The sequence below is a fragment of the Haplochromis burtoni genome, unplaced genomic scaffold (genome assembly GCF_018398535.1).
Source record: "Haplochromis burtoni strain Fernald_Lab_line unplaced genomic scaffold, NCSU_Asbu1 Contig_13, whole genome shotgun sequence".
In the NCBI taxonomy this organism is placed as follows: domain Eukaryota; kingdom Metazoa; phylum Chordata; class Actinopteri; order Cichliformes; family Cichlidae; genus Haplochromis; species Haplochromis burtoni.
In genome coordinates, this window is record NW_024582374.1 from 1,905,389 (window position 1) to 1,926,202 (window position 20,814).

General features: G+C 41.3%; 1 protein-coding gene across 2 annotated transcripts in view; it reads left to right on the forward strand.

Moving 5' to 3' along the window:
- slco2a1 (solute carrier organic anion transporter family, member 2A1) overlaps positions 1-18,942 on the forward strand; it is a 26,675-nt gene extending 7,733 nt beyond the window's left edge. The window contains exons 2-15 of one of the 2 annotated variants that reach the window (XM_005919745.3): positions 1,776-1,913; positions 3,019-3,181; positions 3,709-3,921; positions 4,748-4,846; positions 4,926-5,068; positions 10,360-10,431; positions 11,310-11,367; positions 11,502-11,666; positions 13,391-13,595; positions 14,210-14,357; positions 16,238-16,395; positions 16,896-16,960; positions 17,579-17,699; positions 18,442-18,942. In XM_005919745.3, the coding sequence (XP_005919807.1) occupies positions 1,776-1,913; positions 3,019-3,181; positions 3,709-3,921; positions 4,748-4,846; positions 4,926-5,068; positions 10,360-10,431; positions 11,310-11,367; positions 11,502-11,666; positions 13,391-13,595; positions 14,210-14,357; positions 16,238-16,395; positions 16,896-16,960; positions 17,579-17,699; positions 18,442-18,625 (1,932 nt within the window). In that variant the 3' untranslated portion in view covers positions 18,626-18,942. The remainder of the gene's footprint in view (positions 1-1,775; positions 1,914-3,018; positions 3,182-3,708; positions 3,922-4,747; positions 4,847-4,925; positions 5,069-10,359; positions 10,432-11,309; positions 11,368-11,501; positions 11,667-13,390; positions 13,596-14,209; positions 14,358-16,237; positions 16,396-16,895; positions 16,961-17,578; positions 17,700-18,441) is intronic. The other variant, XM_042216436.1, reaches the window with a different exon arrangement.
- The last annotated feature ends 1,872 nt before the right edge of the window (positions 18,943-20,814 follow it).

A 20,814-nucleotide genomic window follows, 5' to 3' on the forward strand; every position in this document is an offset into this window, starting at 1 on the left:
TTTCCCCCAAAAATAATCTACAGAAGAAGTTGAAATTGTGATGCATATCATATAATGGTTTAAAAAGAATGCAACACTGCTTCATCAGGATTAACTGGACATGTCTTTAATTTTTTGGCATTCCAATAACTGAAGATTAAATGTTACTTCTGGTAGACTTGCTTCCTGCACAGAACCAGAGATCTGACTCTTGCATTTGTTTTAATTTGACTTTGTTAAAATGGCAAAATGAGGTCAAAGTTGACCTGAAACATTTTAATTTGGTCAAAAAAAGTTTTTTGCCTGCCTGTGCAGATAGGTGCTGTCAAATCACTTAGGTAATTGAAGCCTATTTGACAGAAAATGAAGATGAAATATTATCAGCCGTGTAAAAGGATCCATTGTGTGTGCTAACCAACCATAAAGCCACACTTTAATAGGAGCATTAACTGTTCTGAGGCGAATGCAGAGTTTATTCTCCCTCAGACGAGCTGGCAGCTGGTAAACACGCTGAAAGCTGGGATTTATCATTGTTTTCATAGTAAATTCACCGCTAATCTCAACATGTATCTTCAATGCAGTATCCATGGCCCCCGGAGCAAAAAGTAAGCAGTGCGTCCGTGAAAGCCTTCTGAGACACAGAGAAGCAAGTCACTCGTCTTTCAGATCACTGGGAGTCCATCCAGGGGGCGACTCTGATCTGGGTGTGAAGAGAAAGTCTTGGAAGACAAATTCCACAACCAGATGGAGACGCAGTATGAAGCGGTTTTCCTGAAACAATCCCAAAATGTTGTCACCGGATAAGTGATTTCATTCCTCTTTTGGATCTGTGCTCTGGAGCTAATGCATTACTGCTTTTGCAGTGCAGACATGCCGTTTTCCAGAAAAAAATCAAATCATGAGTCTGGCAACTTTACTTTTGATTTCTAGGAATCATTAAGAAACCTAAAACTTAGAAACTCATACCTCATTACAACCTCATTTAGTGGAGTAAAACAAATGCATAATAACTTTTTAAAAACAAAGCAGAAAACATTATTATACATTTTTAGTAGATTCTGCTCCTCAGGCTTTAACCACAGTATAGAAATTAAAACTTTGAGAAAATGATGTGAAGGCTTGGATCTCATTCCAGGACATTTTCAATCATTTTAATGTTCTTTAAAAAAAAAAAATCTATACCGTATTTACATTGCCGCACGTGATGCTTTTGTAATTCATATAATGAATCTGATTCACAGCTTAATCCCTTCTTCTTTGCAATTTTTCGCGTTTTACAAAAACCATCCAGTAACCAGGACTGGGAGCTTTGGCAGGCCATATGTTTGACTGTATATAATAAACTTTTTAACTGATGTTAAAAATATAACCTGTTTTTTGCTCTTAGGTTAGAAAACACAAACTTTTACCTGCAGAAAAAGGCTAACTGTCTGCAAAGTCTTTAGTTGGTATGCCTGAAGCCTTGTGTAATACTTGGAAAGGAGTTTAAGGAATGCGGTGCAGATGAGTTTGTACTCAAAGTGGAGATGCCTTTTTGAAAATGTGTTTCCTCTGAATTGTTCTGTGTTCTTAAAAACAATTTAATCCTCTAAGACTAATTATTTTAGGCTTTTTGTAATGGTGCCAGCTGAAACTGCTACAGAGTAGCTGACACGGCTGACATTTATGACTTCACCCTGTTTCAGCTACAGATCCCCCATTGCTGCACATTTTGTCTTTCCTCCTGCATATTTCCACACTCCACTATTTCACGAACATAACCGAAAGAATAAAAAGACCTGTCTTCTGTGTCCTAGCTGTTCGTGCTCTGCCACGGCCTCCTGCAGTTGTCCCAGCTGCTGTACAGCGCCTACTTCAAGAGCACCATCAGCACAATCGAGAGACGCTACGGCCTCAGCAGCTACTCCTCGGGAACCATTTCCTCTCTGCACGAGGTGGGAGCCAACAATAACTTACCCTCATCCAGTGTAGGCTCATGATAGCTTTATTTCAAGGATACCGATGACAAAGGAGGAACTGAAGTGCAAGCAACAAATCAAAATCACACTTCCTGACAATCCGAGTGGGACTCGAGTATTTTGGAACAGTTTTATTGCAAATGCAGGCGTCAGGAGTGATGAGAGATTGTTTCTGTAGGCGCTCGGCACAGAGGTCACTCTGGGGGGTTTTTTATACTCCAGTGAGCTTTAAATGTTTCACACACATATAAATGTTTTCTGTTTGTCAAAGACAGTCACAAATAAACCGCATTTTTCTGTCTGTGGCGATACTCCATGAAGAATGACTTTAGTTTATCTTCTTATGGTTTCTTTAAGGCTGCTCTGATGGATATTTTCTCAGTAACGCCAGATCAAAAGCTTATGTGTAATGTGTAGTCTCATTAAAGTGATAAATCCAGACAATTATCACCCAGCTCTGCACTTCCTCTCAGTTACATGGAGCTTTACTGTTGTGATTGTTTCTGTCTCCAGAAATCTGGATTACGAGGCAGGGTCAGGGGCTTAGTGAGGCAGCTTCAGGTTTAACATTGTGTTACTAATGTTGTTCGCTTCTTATCGGAGTACAATGCCAAAAGATAAGAGATCAAAATAAGACAAAATGACCCCATACCGACCAATCATCTCCTGCAGCAGAGAATAGCTTCAGCATTCCTGGAAATCAGTGTGCAGAGTAAGAGGCAAGCTTAGGGAACAGCACAGAAGACACAGGAAGTGACAGGGAGGAAAACACAACAAACAAACTGCACACACGTGTTTTAAATGTTGCTTTCCCCCATGAAGCACTTTGAACTGCACCAACTGCACTTACAGTGCTATACAAGTTGTGTGCAAAAAATTCAGCAGAAACGACCACAATTTGGATAAATGAAATGCAAATACAGATTAAAGTGACATCTAATTATGGATCCTTAAATTACCTCTGAATTGTGCTAGATTGCACCAAGTGATGCAGCGTTGCACAACAGTGACACCCTGAGTTTAATGCATTAGGTGTGGCGCTTCCTCTGGCTCCTCTCTGACTTTTTTCTCTGTCTCTTAGATCAGTAACAGCATACTGATTGTGTTCGTGAGCTACTTTGGGAATCGGGTCCACCGTCCTCGCATCATCGGCGTCGGTGGACTGCTGATGGCCATCAGTGCCATGATGCTGACTTTGCCTCACTTCCTGTCTCAGCCGTATGAATACGGCTCTGTTTTACATAGTAAGATGAAGCTATAAACACATTGCTGCTCTGTCTCCGCTGACACTGCCCTCCTGTGACTCTGTCCAGAGCTGAGGGGGATTACAAGTGTACAAATATGTCCAAAAGACTTATGAGGCTTTACTTAAGAGTTGCAGCATCCTCTAACAAAGGCTCCATAGGACTCAGTGGGAGTCAAACAAGTTTCTGCTGTTTGGTCCTCTGTGTTCTTTAGCATGTGTTTGGAAAGCCTTGCTGGTGCTCCCCAATTGAACTTTTGCATAAATCAGGAGGAAATTCATAATCTCTGTGCACTCTCTGAAAGCTAAGAAGATTACAATTACCTCTGGGGCATTTCATTTGCAATAACAATGTTCTTCTTCCTTTTCGCTTTGCCCCCAGTTAAAGTCATACAGAGTGTCAGCGGAGGGTCAGAGAAGCTCCAGGAAATGAAATAAGTAGTACGTCTGTGTCTTCTGGCCTGTTTTTAACTATAATTTTCCTTGTTTTCTACCCTGTGTGTGTGTGTGTGTGTGTGTTGATACCAGATCGCCACGAAATGTGCAACCTGCAGAGCACCTCAAACAGCACACAGTCGTGCAACCGTGATGAAACGAGACGTCTGACCGACACCAACAACCTGTGGCTGCTCATGGCCAGCGCTCAGCTGCTCTTTGGTGTCGGATCAGTGCCCATCCAGCCCTATGGGATTTCCTACATTGATGATTTTGCTGGGCCTGCAAATTCCCCTCTCTACATAGGTGAATGACCTGCAGTTCAAAGATTGATGGGACCACATTAAACTGAATTATTTAGCAGGGTTTCGTGTGAAAAAAAACCCCTGATAAATATACAAACACAAGGAGTGAAAGTACGAGTATTTTGTGTTGGTGAAACTGAAAACTAAAGTCATCACTCTGTCTACAGACAGCTTAGAGGATGATATCAGATCACTGAAGTGTTCAGAAACCAGCTGCTGCTTAGATTTTAAAGTACTGCTCGTCGACGCTGTCAAGTAGACTCGAGTCATCAGTAGAAGTGTTAATTCTTCCAACAATGAGTTTAAGGAAAAACATGGCTGTCATTCAAAATCTTTGTGATAAAGATCCTATAAAGATAAAGATGAAATATGTCTGTTTGCAAGAAAATTAGCTTTGATTTCTAATTTTCCCCTTTAAATCTCATGCTTTATTGCTTTGCATCAAACTGTGGCTAACAGACCTTGAATATCAAGATTTATTCCTGCAGAAGCCTTGAGTCAGAAATGTACTCCCCAAAGTGATGTTTATAACAGCATGATTCACAGAGATAAGTCAGGTTAACCCCCGTTTTTCCATGGAATATTTGAGAATATCTGTTATGAATGAAGGATAAATACAGATGGAACCGTTTAAAAAAATATTCCCGTGTGGAATATTGTACAAAAATGACCCCACTTGCGAAAATAGCTTGGAGGTTAAAGCTGAAGTCTTTTAGAATCAGTTTGGAGGCTTTAGAGGAAAAATACAATCTTTTTAAGATTGTAAGGTATTTGACTGGCTGCAGCTCAACGGTCCATCACAGCCTGCCATCTCTTATCATTCACAGCCATCCTGTTTGCAGTTTCTGTATTCGGGCCTGCCATCGGCTACCTGCTGGGCTCAGTCATGCTGCGGGTCTATGTGGACGTGAACAAAAAAGATTTGGGTAAAGCTGAGTCTGGAAGTCATTTGATTGGGTTAAAGAGGTATGGATGTCTTACGGCGTTTTTCACCGATAATTCCAGGAGAAGCTGCGCTCCAACTCAGACCCGACGATCCTCGCTGGATCGGTGCCTGGTGGATGGGCCTGCTCATCTCTACCGGTTGCCTGGTTCTCACCTCTATCCCCTACTTCTTCTTCCCACGTACCATGGCTTCACAAGACCACGTAAGCCTTGCTCTTATAGAAGTCTTTTAAACAGCAGAGCACATGTCAGGACTGTGCAGTCCACAAGAAGCATCCATAATGTAACTGTAAATATTGGAAGCAAACAGGGATCTGACACTTAAAGGACAATATTCTCTATGTCACATTTGACTGACCTCTGCTGGCTTAATGTAAGTTCTGCAGGTTGTTTTTTGTTCTTGTTTTTCTTTCAGTTTTTCACTATTTAAGGCACAGTTTCAGTCTTGGTGACCTCAGTGGAGCGATTTCACCTACAAATCTGCGCTTGTGAAATGCTTTAAGAAAAATATTAGATAAGCATAGTTAAGCTAAAACTTATCTATGACTAGATAAGGAGGAAGTGCATTCCCCCTCATTTTTTGTGAAACCACAGTTTCACTTCCAGCTTTAACTTGACTGACTTAAAAACAATGAAGTTCAAGTGGGCCAAAATACAGTTATTAGAAAAAATTAGAACTACTAGTGAGCTCTTGTGACGTAGAAAAGTCTTTTTTACAATAATTCTTTCCTAAAATATAAAACCATATGCAGGAAAATTACAGAACAACATTGACACAGCTTAAAGCTTTAAAACATACTGTGCCAGTTTAAAACATCAATCATGCTAAGGTAAATATTCATTAATGAACTGTTTTTTTTTTTTTATTGTTGTTACGTTCCCCTGGGGGGGTCTAGGCGGTGAGGGGGAAGTAACAAGAGTGACCGGGTCAGAAAAAGGAGTCAGGGAGGCGAAACAGTTAAATAAAACAGTTTTATTGAAGTAATTCAACTAAAAGAGACGGACAAGCCGTTATCACCATAAAAGAAACAAACAAAACTCAGGCGTCGGTCAGTAAGGCAAAAAGTCAAAAGGAAAGCGCAGCTCACTAGCTGGAAACCACAATACACAGCTCACTAGCTGGAAACACCACAATACACAGCTCACTAGCTGGAAACACCACAATACACAGCTCACTAGCTGGAAACACCACAACACAGCTCACTAGCTGTACCCACACAAATGGCACTCTGGCCCAGAGCTCACCCTGCTCTGGGCTTAAATACCTTTAATTGCTGATGGGAGTCAGCTGTACAGGAGGGAAAGGTGGCACCTCAGGCAGGAGGTAGTGGGACACGCCCACACAGGCACCCTCAGGAGAGAGAGGCCCTGCTAGGGCCGTAACACCCCCTCCCATAAATGCAAACCCATGGTTTGTCAAATTTACGATAACACAAAGTGAGTCCATAGCCGTTTCATGAAGAAATTGCAGGCTTTCCACCTACCAAACCCCATAGCAACGGTTAGGCATTGCCTGCGGAAGCTGCCAACCCCATCTCAATGGGTTCAAAATACTTACTGAGGGTGGCCGCAGACCCTCAAAACAATGTCTCATGTGATAGCCAGGGCTTTTTTGAGCCATCACATGTGGAGAACACAGCAGGCAGTCAGAAGACCTTACTGTAACAGTTTTCAGACGATTGCTCAGGTCACGGGTACAGGCATGTTTGTTAGTCAGGGGTGCACTTCTGATTGGTGGTGTTATACATGATCTGTCCACCTGCAGGTCATGTTGAGGAACGGGGACATTGTCAACCAGCAGCAGCTCAGGGTTAGTTGACCTCTCACACTGACTACATGACACGATTGAGCAATTATGCTCCAAGTGTAGCCTTTTACTAGGCCTGGCAACCTTGTCGGTTTGAGAACCACGACTAGCTTTTCTCAAAGCAGGCACTTTTTGCTTTGAGTCGGCTTTCCGTTTGAGTTTCAATTTCAAACAGTTAGCAATGAGGTGTCCAGGGTTGTGGCAGAAGAAACAAAGCTTTGTTTTGGGTCTCGAAACCACAACTTTTTCAGCCTTGTTAGCTGGCTCCCTCCTAGCTCTCCAAGATGTGTTACCGTGAGAAGGGATGTCACATTCCACTGTGTTTGTTTTATGAGTTAGTGTAAACCCATCCGCCAGTATGGCAGCCTGCTGTAGAGTGGAAACCCTTTGCTCACTTAAATAACAAGAAATAGACTCAGGAACCGAGTTTTTAAAATCTTCCACCAGCATAAGCTCACGTATGGACCCCACGTCGTTAACCTGGCTTGCAGAACACCACCTATCAAAGAGCTTTGCCTTCTCCCTAGCAAAGTCAAGGTAGGACTGACCCTGTGCCAACTCCAAACCTCGAAAATGCTGCCTGTAGGCCTCAGGTACCAGTTCATAGGCTTGGAGGACGGCACTTTTGATCTTTCCATAAACCAGGCCGTCCTGCCTAGACAGACCAGAACATGCTGCTTGAGCCTTACCTGTCAACCGACACAGCAACATCACCCCCCACACATCTTGAGGCCACTGCAGTGCAGTTGCCAGGCGTTCGAACACACTGAAAAAGCTGTGAACACTGGATTCACAGAAGTCTGGAACCAGGTGAATGTTATTGCTCACAAACGAGCCTCTAGACACCTGTACACTAGCAGCTGTGTCAACCATTTTGGGGATGGTGAAGGGTTAGAAAAACACAACCTAATTAAGACAATTAACAGACCACTACACCACTTACTTTAGCTGACCAACTTACCTCTCGCCACACACCTTAACAAAACAACTTACCCAGTTCCAAAACCTTGCCCTGCCTATCTTCCGGAGCGTGCTGGGCTCGAGGCAACTTTAAAGGCAGAACTTCAGCGACCGGAGCCCTGAATTGCCTACCCCCAACAGAGAATTAATCCCCACCCAGGATTACTCCAAAAATAACAAAGGCAAAATAACAAAAGAGTGCCCGAAGGAGGAACTTAAAGCTCAGCTGGACACTCACCTACCTTAACTGGGAAGTTATGAATCTCTAAAAGGTGACAAAGCGAGATAATCAAAAAAAACCAAATCCAACACAGAACTCCCTTTTCAAATATCCCGGACGAGCCCCCACTTGTTACGTTCCCCTGGGGGGGTCTAGGCGGTGAGGGGGAAGTAACAAAAGTGACCGGGTCAGAAAAAGGAGTCAGGGAGGCGAAACAGTTAAATAAAACAGTTTTATTGAAGTAATTCAACTAAAAGAGACGGACAAGCCGTTATCACCATAAAAGAAACAAACAAAACTCAGGCGTCGGTCAGTAAGGCAAAAAGTCAAAAGGAAAGCGCAGCTCACTAGCTGGAAACCACAATACACAGCTCACTAGCTGGAAACACCACAATACACAGCTCACTAGCTGGAAACACCACAATACACAGCTCACTAGCTGGAAACACCACAATACACAGCTCACTAGCTGGAAACACCACAATACACAGCTCACTAGCTGGAAACACCACAATACACAGCTCACTAGCTGGAAACACCACAATACACAGCTCACTAGCTGGAAACACCACAATGCGCAGCTCACTAGCTGGAAACACCACAATGCGCAGCTCACTAGCTGGACCCACACAAATGGCACTCTGGCCCAGAGCTCACCCTGCTCTGGGCTTAAATACCTTTAATTGCTGATGGGAGTCAGCTGTACAGGAGGGAAAGGTGGCACCTCAGGCAGGAGGTAACATTGTGTTGGGTTTTTTTTAGTCCAGTAATCATAGACTGTGTTTTTAAAACTAACTTAGCTGCCGGGAATTCTCATGTTCACACAGCAAATGATTGTTTTCTGCATGTTTTGAAACCAGACACAAGGACAGAGGGATGCCTCTGACTGTGAAACTGAGGGGACACTCATATGGTAGCAAATTGCCCTCCAACCTGGGGTCATAAATCTAGTTTGCACTTTGGCCATTTACCCACAGATTTGTATATAGTTTGACTTCTCTTTACAATCACAGGAGACGCCCCCTGCTGGAAACCTTTAAAAACATGCATCTTTCATAATCCAGTCTGTCATCAGTTTCCCAACAGCGGTTTTTGATTTAGTTAACAGGAATGAGCAAACAGCAGACATAATTACATAAATGTTATCGATGGACACAGAGGGGAAGTGGTTAGCTGAAAGTTGCACACAAAAAGTGGAAGTAATCTTCAAACAGTAATAGACTGACAGGCCATCATCAGCCTTTTTCCCCCAGTATAAATCATAAATAAGCAATGGATGAATGTTGAGTTATGCAAATAAAAAACATGATAATAAGGGAGAGGTTTGAGAACCACTGAAACACATGATGCGTCTTTTAAACTTTCGCGCAGATTCAAACGAACAGCGGGCAGGCTCTAAACGAATTCTTTTGAGAGACAAAAACTCCACAGAAATCTTTTCATTGCAGTGTTTGACAGCTTTTGGGTGATTTTGAATGCTGTTGTGCAGAGCTTGTCAGTTCAGTCTAATGTTCCCACGTCACACGAATGCAGCACAAAGACACAGAGGCTTATGTTGTAGGACAATGTCGCATGAAAGGAGAGAGAAACTTTGAAGTGCTCCTCGAAAGATTGAGATCAAACCCATGAGATTTTCATCCTCTGGAGCCTCCATATGCTCTCCTGTATGTCTGAATTTGTGCCGCTGCCTCCCATAAATGTCCCTGTCTTCATTACTCACTGAACATGTGAGGATCTCTATCAACTGCTTATTTTCCCTTAACAAAGATGAAAATACACCAATCAGACACTGACAGTTCAGGGCTCATTACTGGCACCTGTTAGGAGTGTGTTGGATACAATGTGTGGATTTAAGTGACAAAGGAACAGTTTAGATGGCTGAACGGTTATTATGGTTAACTAAGAAGCAACAGTATGTCTCAATTTTTCTACATTAAAAAAATGCTGCTGTAGTAAATGAAAGAAATCTATAAGCAAGACTCTTTGGACTTAAACTCATGTTTGACTGCTTTAGGACATCTTATCAGTGGTTCTCTTTTGCCTCACCCATCCATCCATCCATTAAACTGCTTATCCAAAGTCCGATCAGGTGGACTGGCCTCTACCTAGCTACACTTTGAAGATCCTCTTTGGGGGATCCTGAGGTGTTCCAGATACCCAAACTCCATCACTGTATGTCTAACTCTAGTATATCTTCATATATCCTCTTCATATGTCTTTGCCTGCAAGCATCATTTTGTTCTCCTCATCAATGCCATGCATCCATGCTGCAAGTCAATAAGAAGTCAGTAAAGCTGCATTCATGGTCCTTCTGCTACCTCTAGAGGAATGAGAGGAATGAACATACTTTCTGTAGCATGAACTAACTTCTTTTTTAAGTTTCAGGGAATTTCAGTTGGGTGATTTGAAACAGCTCAACAAATATCAGCCAACACATAAAGGGTTTTTTGTGCAATTTGGCACCCAATCTGTCAGCAAGCTAAAGGTACAGCTTCTGTATTTCCCAGGGAGAAAAAAACGATGGAGAAAGATCTATGACAGAGGGGGCAGGAGAAGAAGATAAGAAATTATTTTCAGAGGTAAGGACTGCTCAGCAAGCAGCGTTTGATAAAACTATACTGAACACTGAAACGAAAGCTAATTTAGCTGTTGCTTCGAAATAGCTGCCCAAACAAGTGTGTTCCAGTTCTTCGAGAAGGATTTGGCAGGAGTCACAATTTAAGCTGATGATGTTGTTCAGCATCAAGTGCCAAATTCTATCTTTGCGCCTGTTGTTTTGGTGTTTTCTGGCTCAGGAGTTGGTGAGCTCAGACAACATCTGTTAATGCACCGCAGAATGTAGAAAGAGTAGCAGTAGGACCAAGATCTGTCTACAAAGAAGGCACATGCACTGGAGCTTAGAGTAGAAATTATTAGGTGGCTCATTTATAATTCGAGTTAAATTTTCTATTCTGAAGTGTTTCACTAGAACCTCCAGGTGTGTTCCCACACTTGCCAAAATCCCCTCTAACACCTGCATAGTGCACCATCAGACCATTAACATGACTAACTAGTGGCCTGATCATGCAAATATTAACTTTACTATGCTTTCCATTTCATGCCATGCCCCCTGATAGGTTTTGTAGTCTCAGCTGAATTACAAACATTACTCTAATGTGATAAAATCAACTTCTTAGGACGTCATTAGCCAGCGTAAAAAATGTGGATTTATGTATCAAGAAAAGCTTTTTAAATCAATATTATGAGCTATATTCAAGAAGTAGAAGTAAATGTTAGAAGTAGAAAGCAGCATAACATAGAAAGAGTTTATTAAATTACAAGTACAATAAAACTGTGCTTCAATAAAATACTAGAGTAAATGTCCTGTTACATTCCACCACTGGTTCTAGCCATGTTCTCATCTGATGGGATTGTGCATTTAATGGTTGATGGTTGTATGCTACTCGATACTTTCCAGGTGACTCGAAGTGAGTCTGGCTCAGAAGATGAGGACTCTTTGCTGGGCTTCCTGAAGAGTGAGTTTGTTACATTCCAACTGCAAAGATCTGTTAGTTTGATAGCTTTGTGTATCTTTGTCACAAAAAACAAGTAAATGGTACCAGAGTAAAAATCAGAGTGTCTGAAGTTATTTGCATCTGTGTCTGATCAGGTTTTCCCAAAAAGTTTGTCGACCTCTTGCTGAGCCCTCTTTTCCTGATCCTTGTCCTGGCCCAGTGCTGCTTCTCGTCGGTTATTGCAGGGCTTGCTACGTTCCTTAACAAGTATCTGGAGCGACAGTATGCAACTACAGCCGTATATGCCAACCTGCTCTTTGGTAGGTACCAGAGTAAAGATGTCACGGTTCCAGGATCTCGTTTGGTATTTGGTGAAATTATCCTTTGATTTTTTTTGGACATTATTTTGCTTCTTATGTTTATTTTCATTTTTGTCTCCCTCTTTCATGTTGCTATGTTAGTTCATTTGTCCACTTAAGTTCAACTTCCTGTTTTACTTGGTTATCGCTTTTCCTTACATGTCTCTTGTAAGTGGACTCCCTATCGCTGTCCTTCCCAGTGGTAGCTTATCTTTTCCTGTTTATACGCTGACCATGTCTTTTATGTGGGCTTGCACTTTTTCTCCCATGTCCTCCATGAGTTAACAGACTTCGCTGCACCATAGTGCTAATGTGAGAGGCACGTGAGAAATTATTATTCCTTTACATGAAATAAGGTCAACACCAACGAGTAGGGCAGAAGTGCAGGAAATGGGGGAAAAAGCTACAAAGTAGGCTGCTTTTAAGAATCTGTATTATTACTGATGCACCTGAGAGATCCAGAGCTCTTAGAAAACCGTAGACTTCCAGGAATGGTGATGCTATTTTACAGAGAAGCGTTTGGTCAGTAAGTGGTGATTTTGCACCTTATCCCTAATCTGGAATATGACCTGCTCTGCAGCATAAGTTACCATGACGATGTAGACTGCTGAGAAGTGAATCGCCATAGTAACACTGAAAACACAGAGTTAACCCTGTAGCCACCCCGATAAGTCCAAATCCTGCTTCGGTGTTCAGGCCTCTGGTCACTACCTGTGTTTGATTTGATGTGTGCTCAGTCCTGCCTCTCTTTGGCGTGCGTGTATCATCCTCTTGCCGCTCAGGTTCACATTTCTTTCATACAGACTCTTGCAGCGGCCAATAAAGGCCACATTTGGCTCATTCTTCAGATTACTGCAGCCGTTTCAGTGTCAGCTGTTAAATATTTCAAGTAATAATGAACACTTTTAATGGCATGTTTCAAACATTTTATGAACTCTGGAGAGTGGAAATTAAACTGCGTGCTAAAACCATTTAATCGATTCTCTGCAGTGAGTAGGTTCACTTTTGATATGGCAACTTTCCAAAGCAGTCGAGCTGCCAGTTTTTCTTTGATGAAAATGTTTTCATCATTTTAAACAAATTGGCCTCTCTGTCTGTAAGGATGTTGGCAAACAAATGTATGCCCTGATAAAATCTCAGGTTCGAGTCTGAACAAGCACCTCCATTTGGCATGAAGCTAGTACTGTATCACACCCTTCATTTATCCAAAGAGAATTTTCAAAATGGTAATAAAGAAAACCAATGGCACTGAAGAAAATCAGTTTTACTCAAATTGCACATCCATGTTTGGCAGCGCGCATGTTGTTGCTGGAAGTTTGTGCCAGCGTCAGTCCACCTTAAGGTCTGATAATGGCTGTAAGTTGTGTTACTCTGAAGTCATTATAGCCTCAACAAAAAGAATACATATTAAAAAGCTGTCAAAGCTAAAAAATGTCCCAACTCAGTTTGGACATGAGAACCAGTCTCAGACTTCTGAGAAATACTTTGTTCACTTGTAAATGTTTCACTCAAGCTGTTGTAAAATGTAATTCCACTCCAGTTTATGCTGGAACATGGCTTTGCTGGCTCTGCTCGGGATCCAGCATAGAGAAAGTTGGGGGGGTTTCAGCTCATGGGTGTCATCGGAAGATGACATCATGAGATTTTCACATCTTTTTAACTTAGCGGTAACTTATGTTTCCCAGGTTCTGTGAACCTACCGTCTGTGGCTGTGGGGATGCTGGCTGGCGGGGTCATCATGAAAAGGGTGGGTCTCTCTCTGAAGGCCATCCCACGTTTCTCTGTGGTGATGCTGACCATCTCCACCCTCTTCTACATCCCTCTGTTCTGGATGGGCTGTTCAACACAGAAGGTTTCAGAGGTCAATCATTTCCAGAACAGCCAGTCTTGGTGAGTTTGTGTGGTTTATAGAAATAACAGTAATATTATTAATCTGTATAACATCTTTTATGCTACATGTAAAGCTCAAAGTGCTAAAAAAAAATGAATAAAAGTAATAAAAATAATGAGATGAATTACATTTAATAGCAAGATAAAGGTAAAGGTATACTGCTCAACATATATCAAGATGGATCTGATGTGAAATCAAAAATAATCTGTCCAGATTTGTATGTGCAAAATGTGTAGGACTAAAACAACCTTAAATATGTTGTGTGTGGTGTTGGTGCATGGGGAATACATGCCAGAGTAGTCAAAGTGCTGCAATCACAGTTTTTTAAAGATTACCAAGTCTGTTTTTATTGGACAGATTAAACCAATATTTTTTTTCCTGAGTCATCATCTTGATGGAAACACTGAGAGTTTTCATCTTTTTTTGGCTCTAACATCTACACGGGATTATAAACACAGTTTGCTCTCAAGAACACCACCCAGCACTCATCACCTTTCAGAGCCGATGGTAGTGACCTGTGATCCAGTCCCTCACCTTCAAGCACTGGATTATATATAAACTTCAGTCATATCTGCTTCTTTTTCTTTAACTTTAGCTCTGCTGTCCTCCGCAGGTCTCCACCCAGCTGCTATTCAAACTGCAACTGTCCTAACAGCACCTTTAATCCCGTGTGCAGCTATGACGGCATTGAGTACATCTCTCCGTGCCACGCTGGCTGCACGAACTTCACCAAAGACCCCGACAACACCCACAGGATTCGGGTCAGTGGCATCTCTTGCTTATGCCTTCCACAATGGCTGATTAAAATAAATAGGCTTATGTTATGTGAAGCTATAATGTTTTCTTTAGCTGTATAAATACAGTATGATTTTTAACTGGCGAGCGGATAAAAGTGGAAAAAATTACCCTACCATAAATCATCCAAATCAATCTGTGAGATTATCTGGTGCAGAGTAATCACATGAGATGTGGATGCCGTGTAAGTGAATGAATTTGTTTTTAGAGCAGAGGGGGAAAACTGTTTTCTTTTCTTATTCTCTGTATGGGATCAAAGAATAATCATTTGGCCCTGCTCCTGCGCAGCGTCTGTAAATTGCTCACTCTGGGAAATATTAACCTTTATTAGCGTAATGTACTTCAGAGCTTAAAGTGCTGCAGGGAATCCATACCACAAATAAAATGCCATCGAGAGCCTTTGCAAAAATCAACTCGTCAGGGTAACTATTTCCTTATAAGGTTATAGTTTTAACTTATAGTTATAGTTTTAAGCCATAAGGTTTATTAGGCTTTTCTAAAGTGTATCTTAGATTAAAACTTTAGTATAACATTATGAAAGTAAAACAGAGCCACTTTGACGTTGCTGTTCTTACTTGGATCCTGGATGTTGAATCTTCAGTGTTCATGCAAACATGTCCGCGTGAGCCCACAGTGGGTAGTTGTGGGTAAACTATGGGACTCTGTGGGCAGGGCAAACCCACGCGTAATACCCCAACTGGGTGTGCCCACACAGGGCCACAGTAAGGCAGCCATTGCATTGTGTTTGGTTGTTTATTTGCTAAGGATTAACGGAAAGTAATTAGGGCTTTAAATGCTTTTAGTTCTTAGGATTTCATATTGAGGTAGTGATATAGTTTAATACTTAAGTTTAAGACTGACATGTTGTGTCTGATTGACTAGTACCTTCCAGTCTAGGCTCAGTCTCGCTCAGTCAGAACCAAAGCAACTCACAGTCAATATCTAATCGATGCTTATTAGTCGCAGAACTAACGAGAGCTGTTTTAAAAATAGAGAAAAAAACTGCAGCGTTTAAACGTCACAGCTTGTGAATAATCCTTCAGTGGGTGGATTGTGTGACCGCTATTCGAACATTAGTCAGTTTGACTCAGCATGTAAGCCCACCACTGAGGCACAGACGCAGACAGAGCTGGCTGCAGCTAGCTTAATGGATTAATGCTCAGTAATCAGGCGATAATTATTTCATCTTTGATGTGGATTCACATGTTCACAAGTGCAAAGTTGAATGTGGAATTCAAACATCTACTTGAGAAATGTCTCCGATTTTTGCAGGTTTCTTTTTATGTATTTTAGTTTGATTAAATCAGGAATATCAATGGAAATTTGATCTGTTTTTAACCAGAGCCTTGCAGTTTTTTTTCTTGAAAAAATATAATCTTTTCACACTTATGTGAGAAAGAGCGTTCATTCATCCATGTATTATTTGCTGTTTATCCGGGTCCATATTCATGGGGTCCATGGGGCAGCAGTAAGAGCAGAAACGCACAGACCACCTCTTCAGTCTCCTCTGGGAGCACACTGAGGAGTTCCAAAGCCAGCCGGGAGACATCCTCTCCAGCATGTCCTGGCTCTGCCCTGGGGGCTCCTCTCATTCTCAGGTGTTCATGAGTCATCCCTGCTTCAACTGGCTCCATTCCATTTAACCTTCTCAACGTTTAAATCACCTGCTGATGTTCTAATTTTGGGAAACAACAATCAGCCAAAACATAACAGCATTACAAGCTGTACAAAAGATTATACTGTAACTTAATCCGAGACAGGACAAAAACCATGCATATCAGAACAAACAGGTAACATATAAAATATAATATAAAAAATATAATCTCTGCTTTCTCTCTGGATACAGGAGTATACCAACTGCAGCTGCACTGCCAGCACTAAGGCCAAACCAGGTCCTTGTGAGAATGGCTGCTCTCATTTTCTTCACCCTGTCATAATCGTCATCGCTCTAGCATCCCTCATCGCCTGCCTAACGCACAACCCCATGTACATGATGGTGCTCAGGTGAGTTCAAAGTTACAACCCTCTGACGGGTAGCACGATACAGTGTGCTTGTCCACATTGTTAAATACTTATCTTTTTTTTTAATGAATTTTTATATAGATATTTATTCACCTGCAAAAACTGCATTGGGACAGTGGCTCTATGTTATATTCCTGTAGCTTCTTGTTGAGCTTTGGGCTCTATTAAGATTTTTATTGTTATTGTTTCTTATGTTTCTTATGCTGTTTCCTGGTGTCTCCTGAGGTTTCCTTGCTTTTGTCTCTCTCTGTTTTGGCACGTTAGTTTCCTCGCCTTCCTCGTTTCCACCTCCTGTTTTGTTTTACTGCTTTTCCGTCTCTAATTCCTTGATTGGCAACACAAAAGCCAAGGACAACATTCACGGATCTGTGTCCTATACCCCCTAATGTGTGAGAGTTCATGAAGTGATTAATCACTGCCACATAAAACGTTATGGAAAATGCAGATGTTGCTCGTGTAACATTTTTTTCCTGTGTTTTCAGATCTGTTCCTTCTGATGAGAAGTCATTTGCCATAGGAATTCAGTTTCTACTCATGAGACTGCTGGGTAAGATAGGATTACCGTATTACTAAAGAGGCTGATGCTCCAGAAACATTTGTAGTTTATAGGGAAGAAAATGGTGCAATATTGAATTAAAACACAAATTATAGTGTTAATGATACATTTCTATATGTTCATTCGCCCCCAAAGTCCAAGATAACCTCCAAGACCCTGCTGCTCTATAAAAACTACAGTGGTCATGGTTGTATAAAGAACCCAGGAATAAACTATGCCAGCTATATAAGTAAACTAACAAATGGTGCAAATTTTTAAGAAATTAATAAATCATAAATAAGTAGGAAGTGGTATTAATTTCATCACCCGTGTTTTAAAAATCTTTTCTGATTTAATTTTAAGCTCATTTTGCTGAAGGACCAATAAGTGTATGACACGGCGAGGCTTCTGCCATTCATTAGAATTCCCAAAAATCATTACTCCTCCTATAATATTGGTCAAAGTTTAATCCAATTTACATAGACTGACCACCAAATGGGTCTTCACTCAAACGTTTGTCAAGATCAAGGTCACATTTGCCATTTTATGGGTAGAAAAAAGGTGCACTGTGATGATGGGAGTAACTCCAGCTGCCACCCCTGCTAACCCCGACCTCTTTTTCCATCTCAGCTTGGCTCCCGGCCCCTGCTCTCTTTGGGATGGCCATCGACACATCGTGCCTCAGGTGGAGAACTGTATGCGAAAAGAAGTTTAGCTGTGGTTACTATGACAACAACATGTTGAGGAACCGGTGAGAACATTTATCACTCAGAACAGACTTTTTTGTACTGTTATCAAAGGTTGTGTTTTGTGATCAGAGCTGAACTGGTGGCAGAAAGTGACAGTTCTGTGATGTCTTTGTGTCCACTGTGTAAAACAGAGTTGACACCAAAGAGAGCCTAAAAGAAACATTAAAAAAAATTCAGCCTACTATGAGCATCAGCATGATATCATTATCATGTCAGTAAACTGCACCGGTATAATGTCTGTGCTGTAGAGTAATAGAAGCAAGCGCTGAAATCCTGAATGTTTGATTTCTTTTCCGATAATTCACTGGAGAAAACATCATAAAGTGCATTCTGGGTTATTTTTTAAGGCTCATATCACCAAGTGGGATGGTTGGATGCTCAGAACAGATTTTACCCTATGAAAGGTTTCCTGTTTTTAGCTACTTTTTGATATCAGGCTCATTTTCTAGATGTGATTCCATCTGTGTCAAAATTCTGACGGGATCAGGTGGGAGAAAGGGAGAACCCTTGAACCAATCAGGCAGTGACCTACAAGATTCATACCCTCATTTTGTAAATGATGCTCTTTACTAGAATATTGTCCATCCAGTGGCACAAAAAGACTTTTTTAAATTTATTGATAGAATTTTGCTGGTTTTCTTTTGGATTTTGTTGTCCACCTTGGACTGGTCTATACATATCAAACAGGTATGCAGTTCATCTAAATCTGAGCCATGCATTTATTACTTATCTGACTCCCTGCAGGTATCTGGGCTTACAGGTGGGTTATAAGGTCATGGGCATCGTCCTGCTGATGATTCTCGGCTGGAAGGTGCACCGGACCGAGGAGTACAGTCTGGCAGATGACAAGAAGGACCACTCTGATTGTCCCGCTGGGAAGCAGGGTGATCCAAACCTTTTAAAGCTTTGCTGCGGTGTTAAACGCTGAGTAAAGCTTTCAGTGGAAGGAATCCATAGTCAAGATGGGCCAGCACTGTGACCTCAATTTCTTTAGGCCCACTCCTCCTATCCAGTTCTTCAATGGTTGGACAGAGGATATCCATTTTCCACAGGGGAATATTCTCTATGTTTCTGGATGCATTTTGATTGGAGTAATTCAGACATTATGACCAGCAGAGTATACGTTAAAGCACATCGTTTGTAAATGGTAAATGGCCTGTATTTGTATAGCGCTTTACTAGTCCCTAAGGACCCCAAAGCGCTTTACATATCCAGTCATACACCCATTCACACACATATTCACACACTGGTGATAGCCACAGCCACCCTAGGGCGCACTGACAGAGGCGAGGCTGCCGAACACTGGCCCTCTGACCACCACCAGTAGGCAACAGGTGAAGTGTCTCGCCCAAGGACACAACGACCGAGACTGTCCGAGCCGGGGCTCAAACCGGCAACCTTCCGATTACAAGGCGAACGCCCAACTCTTGAGCCACGATCGCTCCACATCGTGATACCTCACATTCTCCTTGGGTCCAGGACAGTGAAAGGACTTTTGAACAACAGCTAAATGTTTTTATTTTTATTTTGTGCGTACCTGAACAGTAGGAATCTATTCAGGTTTCTATTTGCAATGCGAACATATTCTGTATCTAATTAACTGTATAGCTTAATATTTAAGTATATATATTTTTTATAGATCATTGTCTCATACACAGAGGCGTGTGATTCCTGCAATACTCTTTTCATATATGAGCCTGTGTAACACTTCAATTGCAATTAATATTCAGATATTCAGATATCAAATACATGCACGGTTACTCATAAACTGAATAAAATGAATTAACCATACAGTAGTCACTAGTTTGGTTATTGGGTGGATTGCAAACAAGTGTGAGTGTTACTGGATGAAGTATGTCTTTATCTCAGTATCTCCAAGGCTGAATAATCCATCAGGTCAATTGGTTTGTTGGATTTTTAAGAAATATACAGCTCAGGTCATAAATAGTAGGGAATGTTTGTCTTTATCTTCATGTAAGATGAATCGTCAGAATACTTCATTAATCCCAGAAGAAATGATGTGGTCACAGTAAGAACAGTAACTAAACTAAATTAAATAGCACAATATAAAAGTTACAAAATATGACAAAATGGCTCTAATTATAAATATCCCAGTATGTTACACAAATTTAAATGTATATAGTTGACACTGAGGCGGCCTTCTTATTATATTGACTCACATTAGTCCTATGTCATACTTGTTTCAACCTTAATCTGCAACAAAGAAAGAGCAGACTCTGTGCTGAAATGGTTCACACGGGGCTCCAGGTTCCAGGTGCCCTTAAAGCTGCATGGGAATCTGAGGCTAAACAAAATGAACGAAAGATGGGAGGTGGAAGTTTGCAGTGCAATGACTAGTCACACAAATCACGAAGACAGAAATGAAATAAGAACATAAATTATTAAAGTCTTGATGAGAGACTGAGCTAAAATTAAACAAGTCTACTATTGAGTAGATTTAATGTCAGATAAAAATGATGATGAAGTGAAGTCCTTGTGGCCTGGGTTATTTTTGATCCTACTGAAATTCTGGATATCCTCGTATGCTTCAGTCATATCCACTGTTTCATATCCAGTGCTCTCTCTCTTTCTCTCAAAATATGTATTGTGCTTAAAAGATATCAAATCAAGTACTGGTCTGCGTCTTCTTATCATGCCAGTTTGTACCACAAGATGGTGCAGTGAGTCAATGCAACCCTTATTTAACCAGGGACACCAATAAAAACAGATTCTTATTTACAATATTGGCCTGGCAAAAACCATGATTGGTAAAAACCTATACATAAGTAAACAAAGTGTACAATGAACAATTCTAACAAATGTAAAAGTCAAAATTTGCCGTTAACATATATTATTCATATTATTTAGATATTCATCAACGCAGCCTGAACTCACTTGCAGCATTCGGGCTTTCATGCCGTTATGTAGACTTCACGAGAAGTTCTCTAGGTTTGTTTGGATGTTGGCTGCCTTTTGGTCTGTTCTCTGTCAGGATGATCCCCCACTGCTTCAGTAATGTTGAAGTCTGGGCTCTGGGAAGGCCAATCCATGACTGACAGTGTTCCACTGTTTGATTTTCTTTCTTTTCCTTCCTGAAAAATGAAGCTGCCATAGATC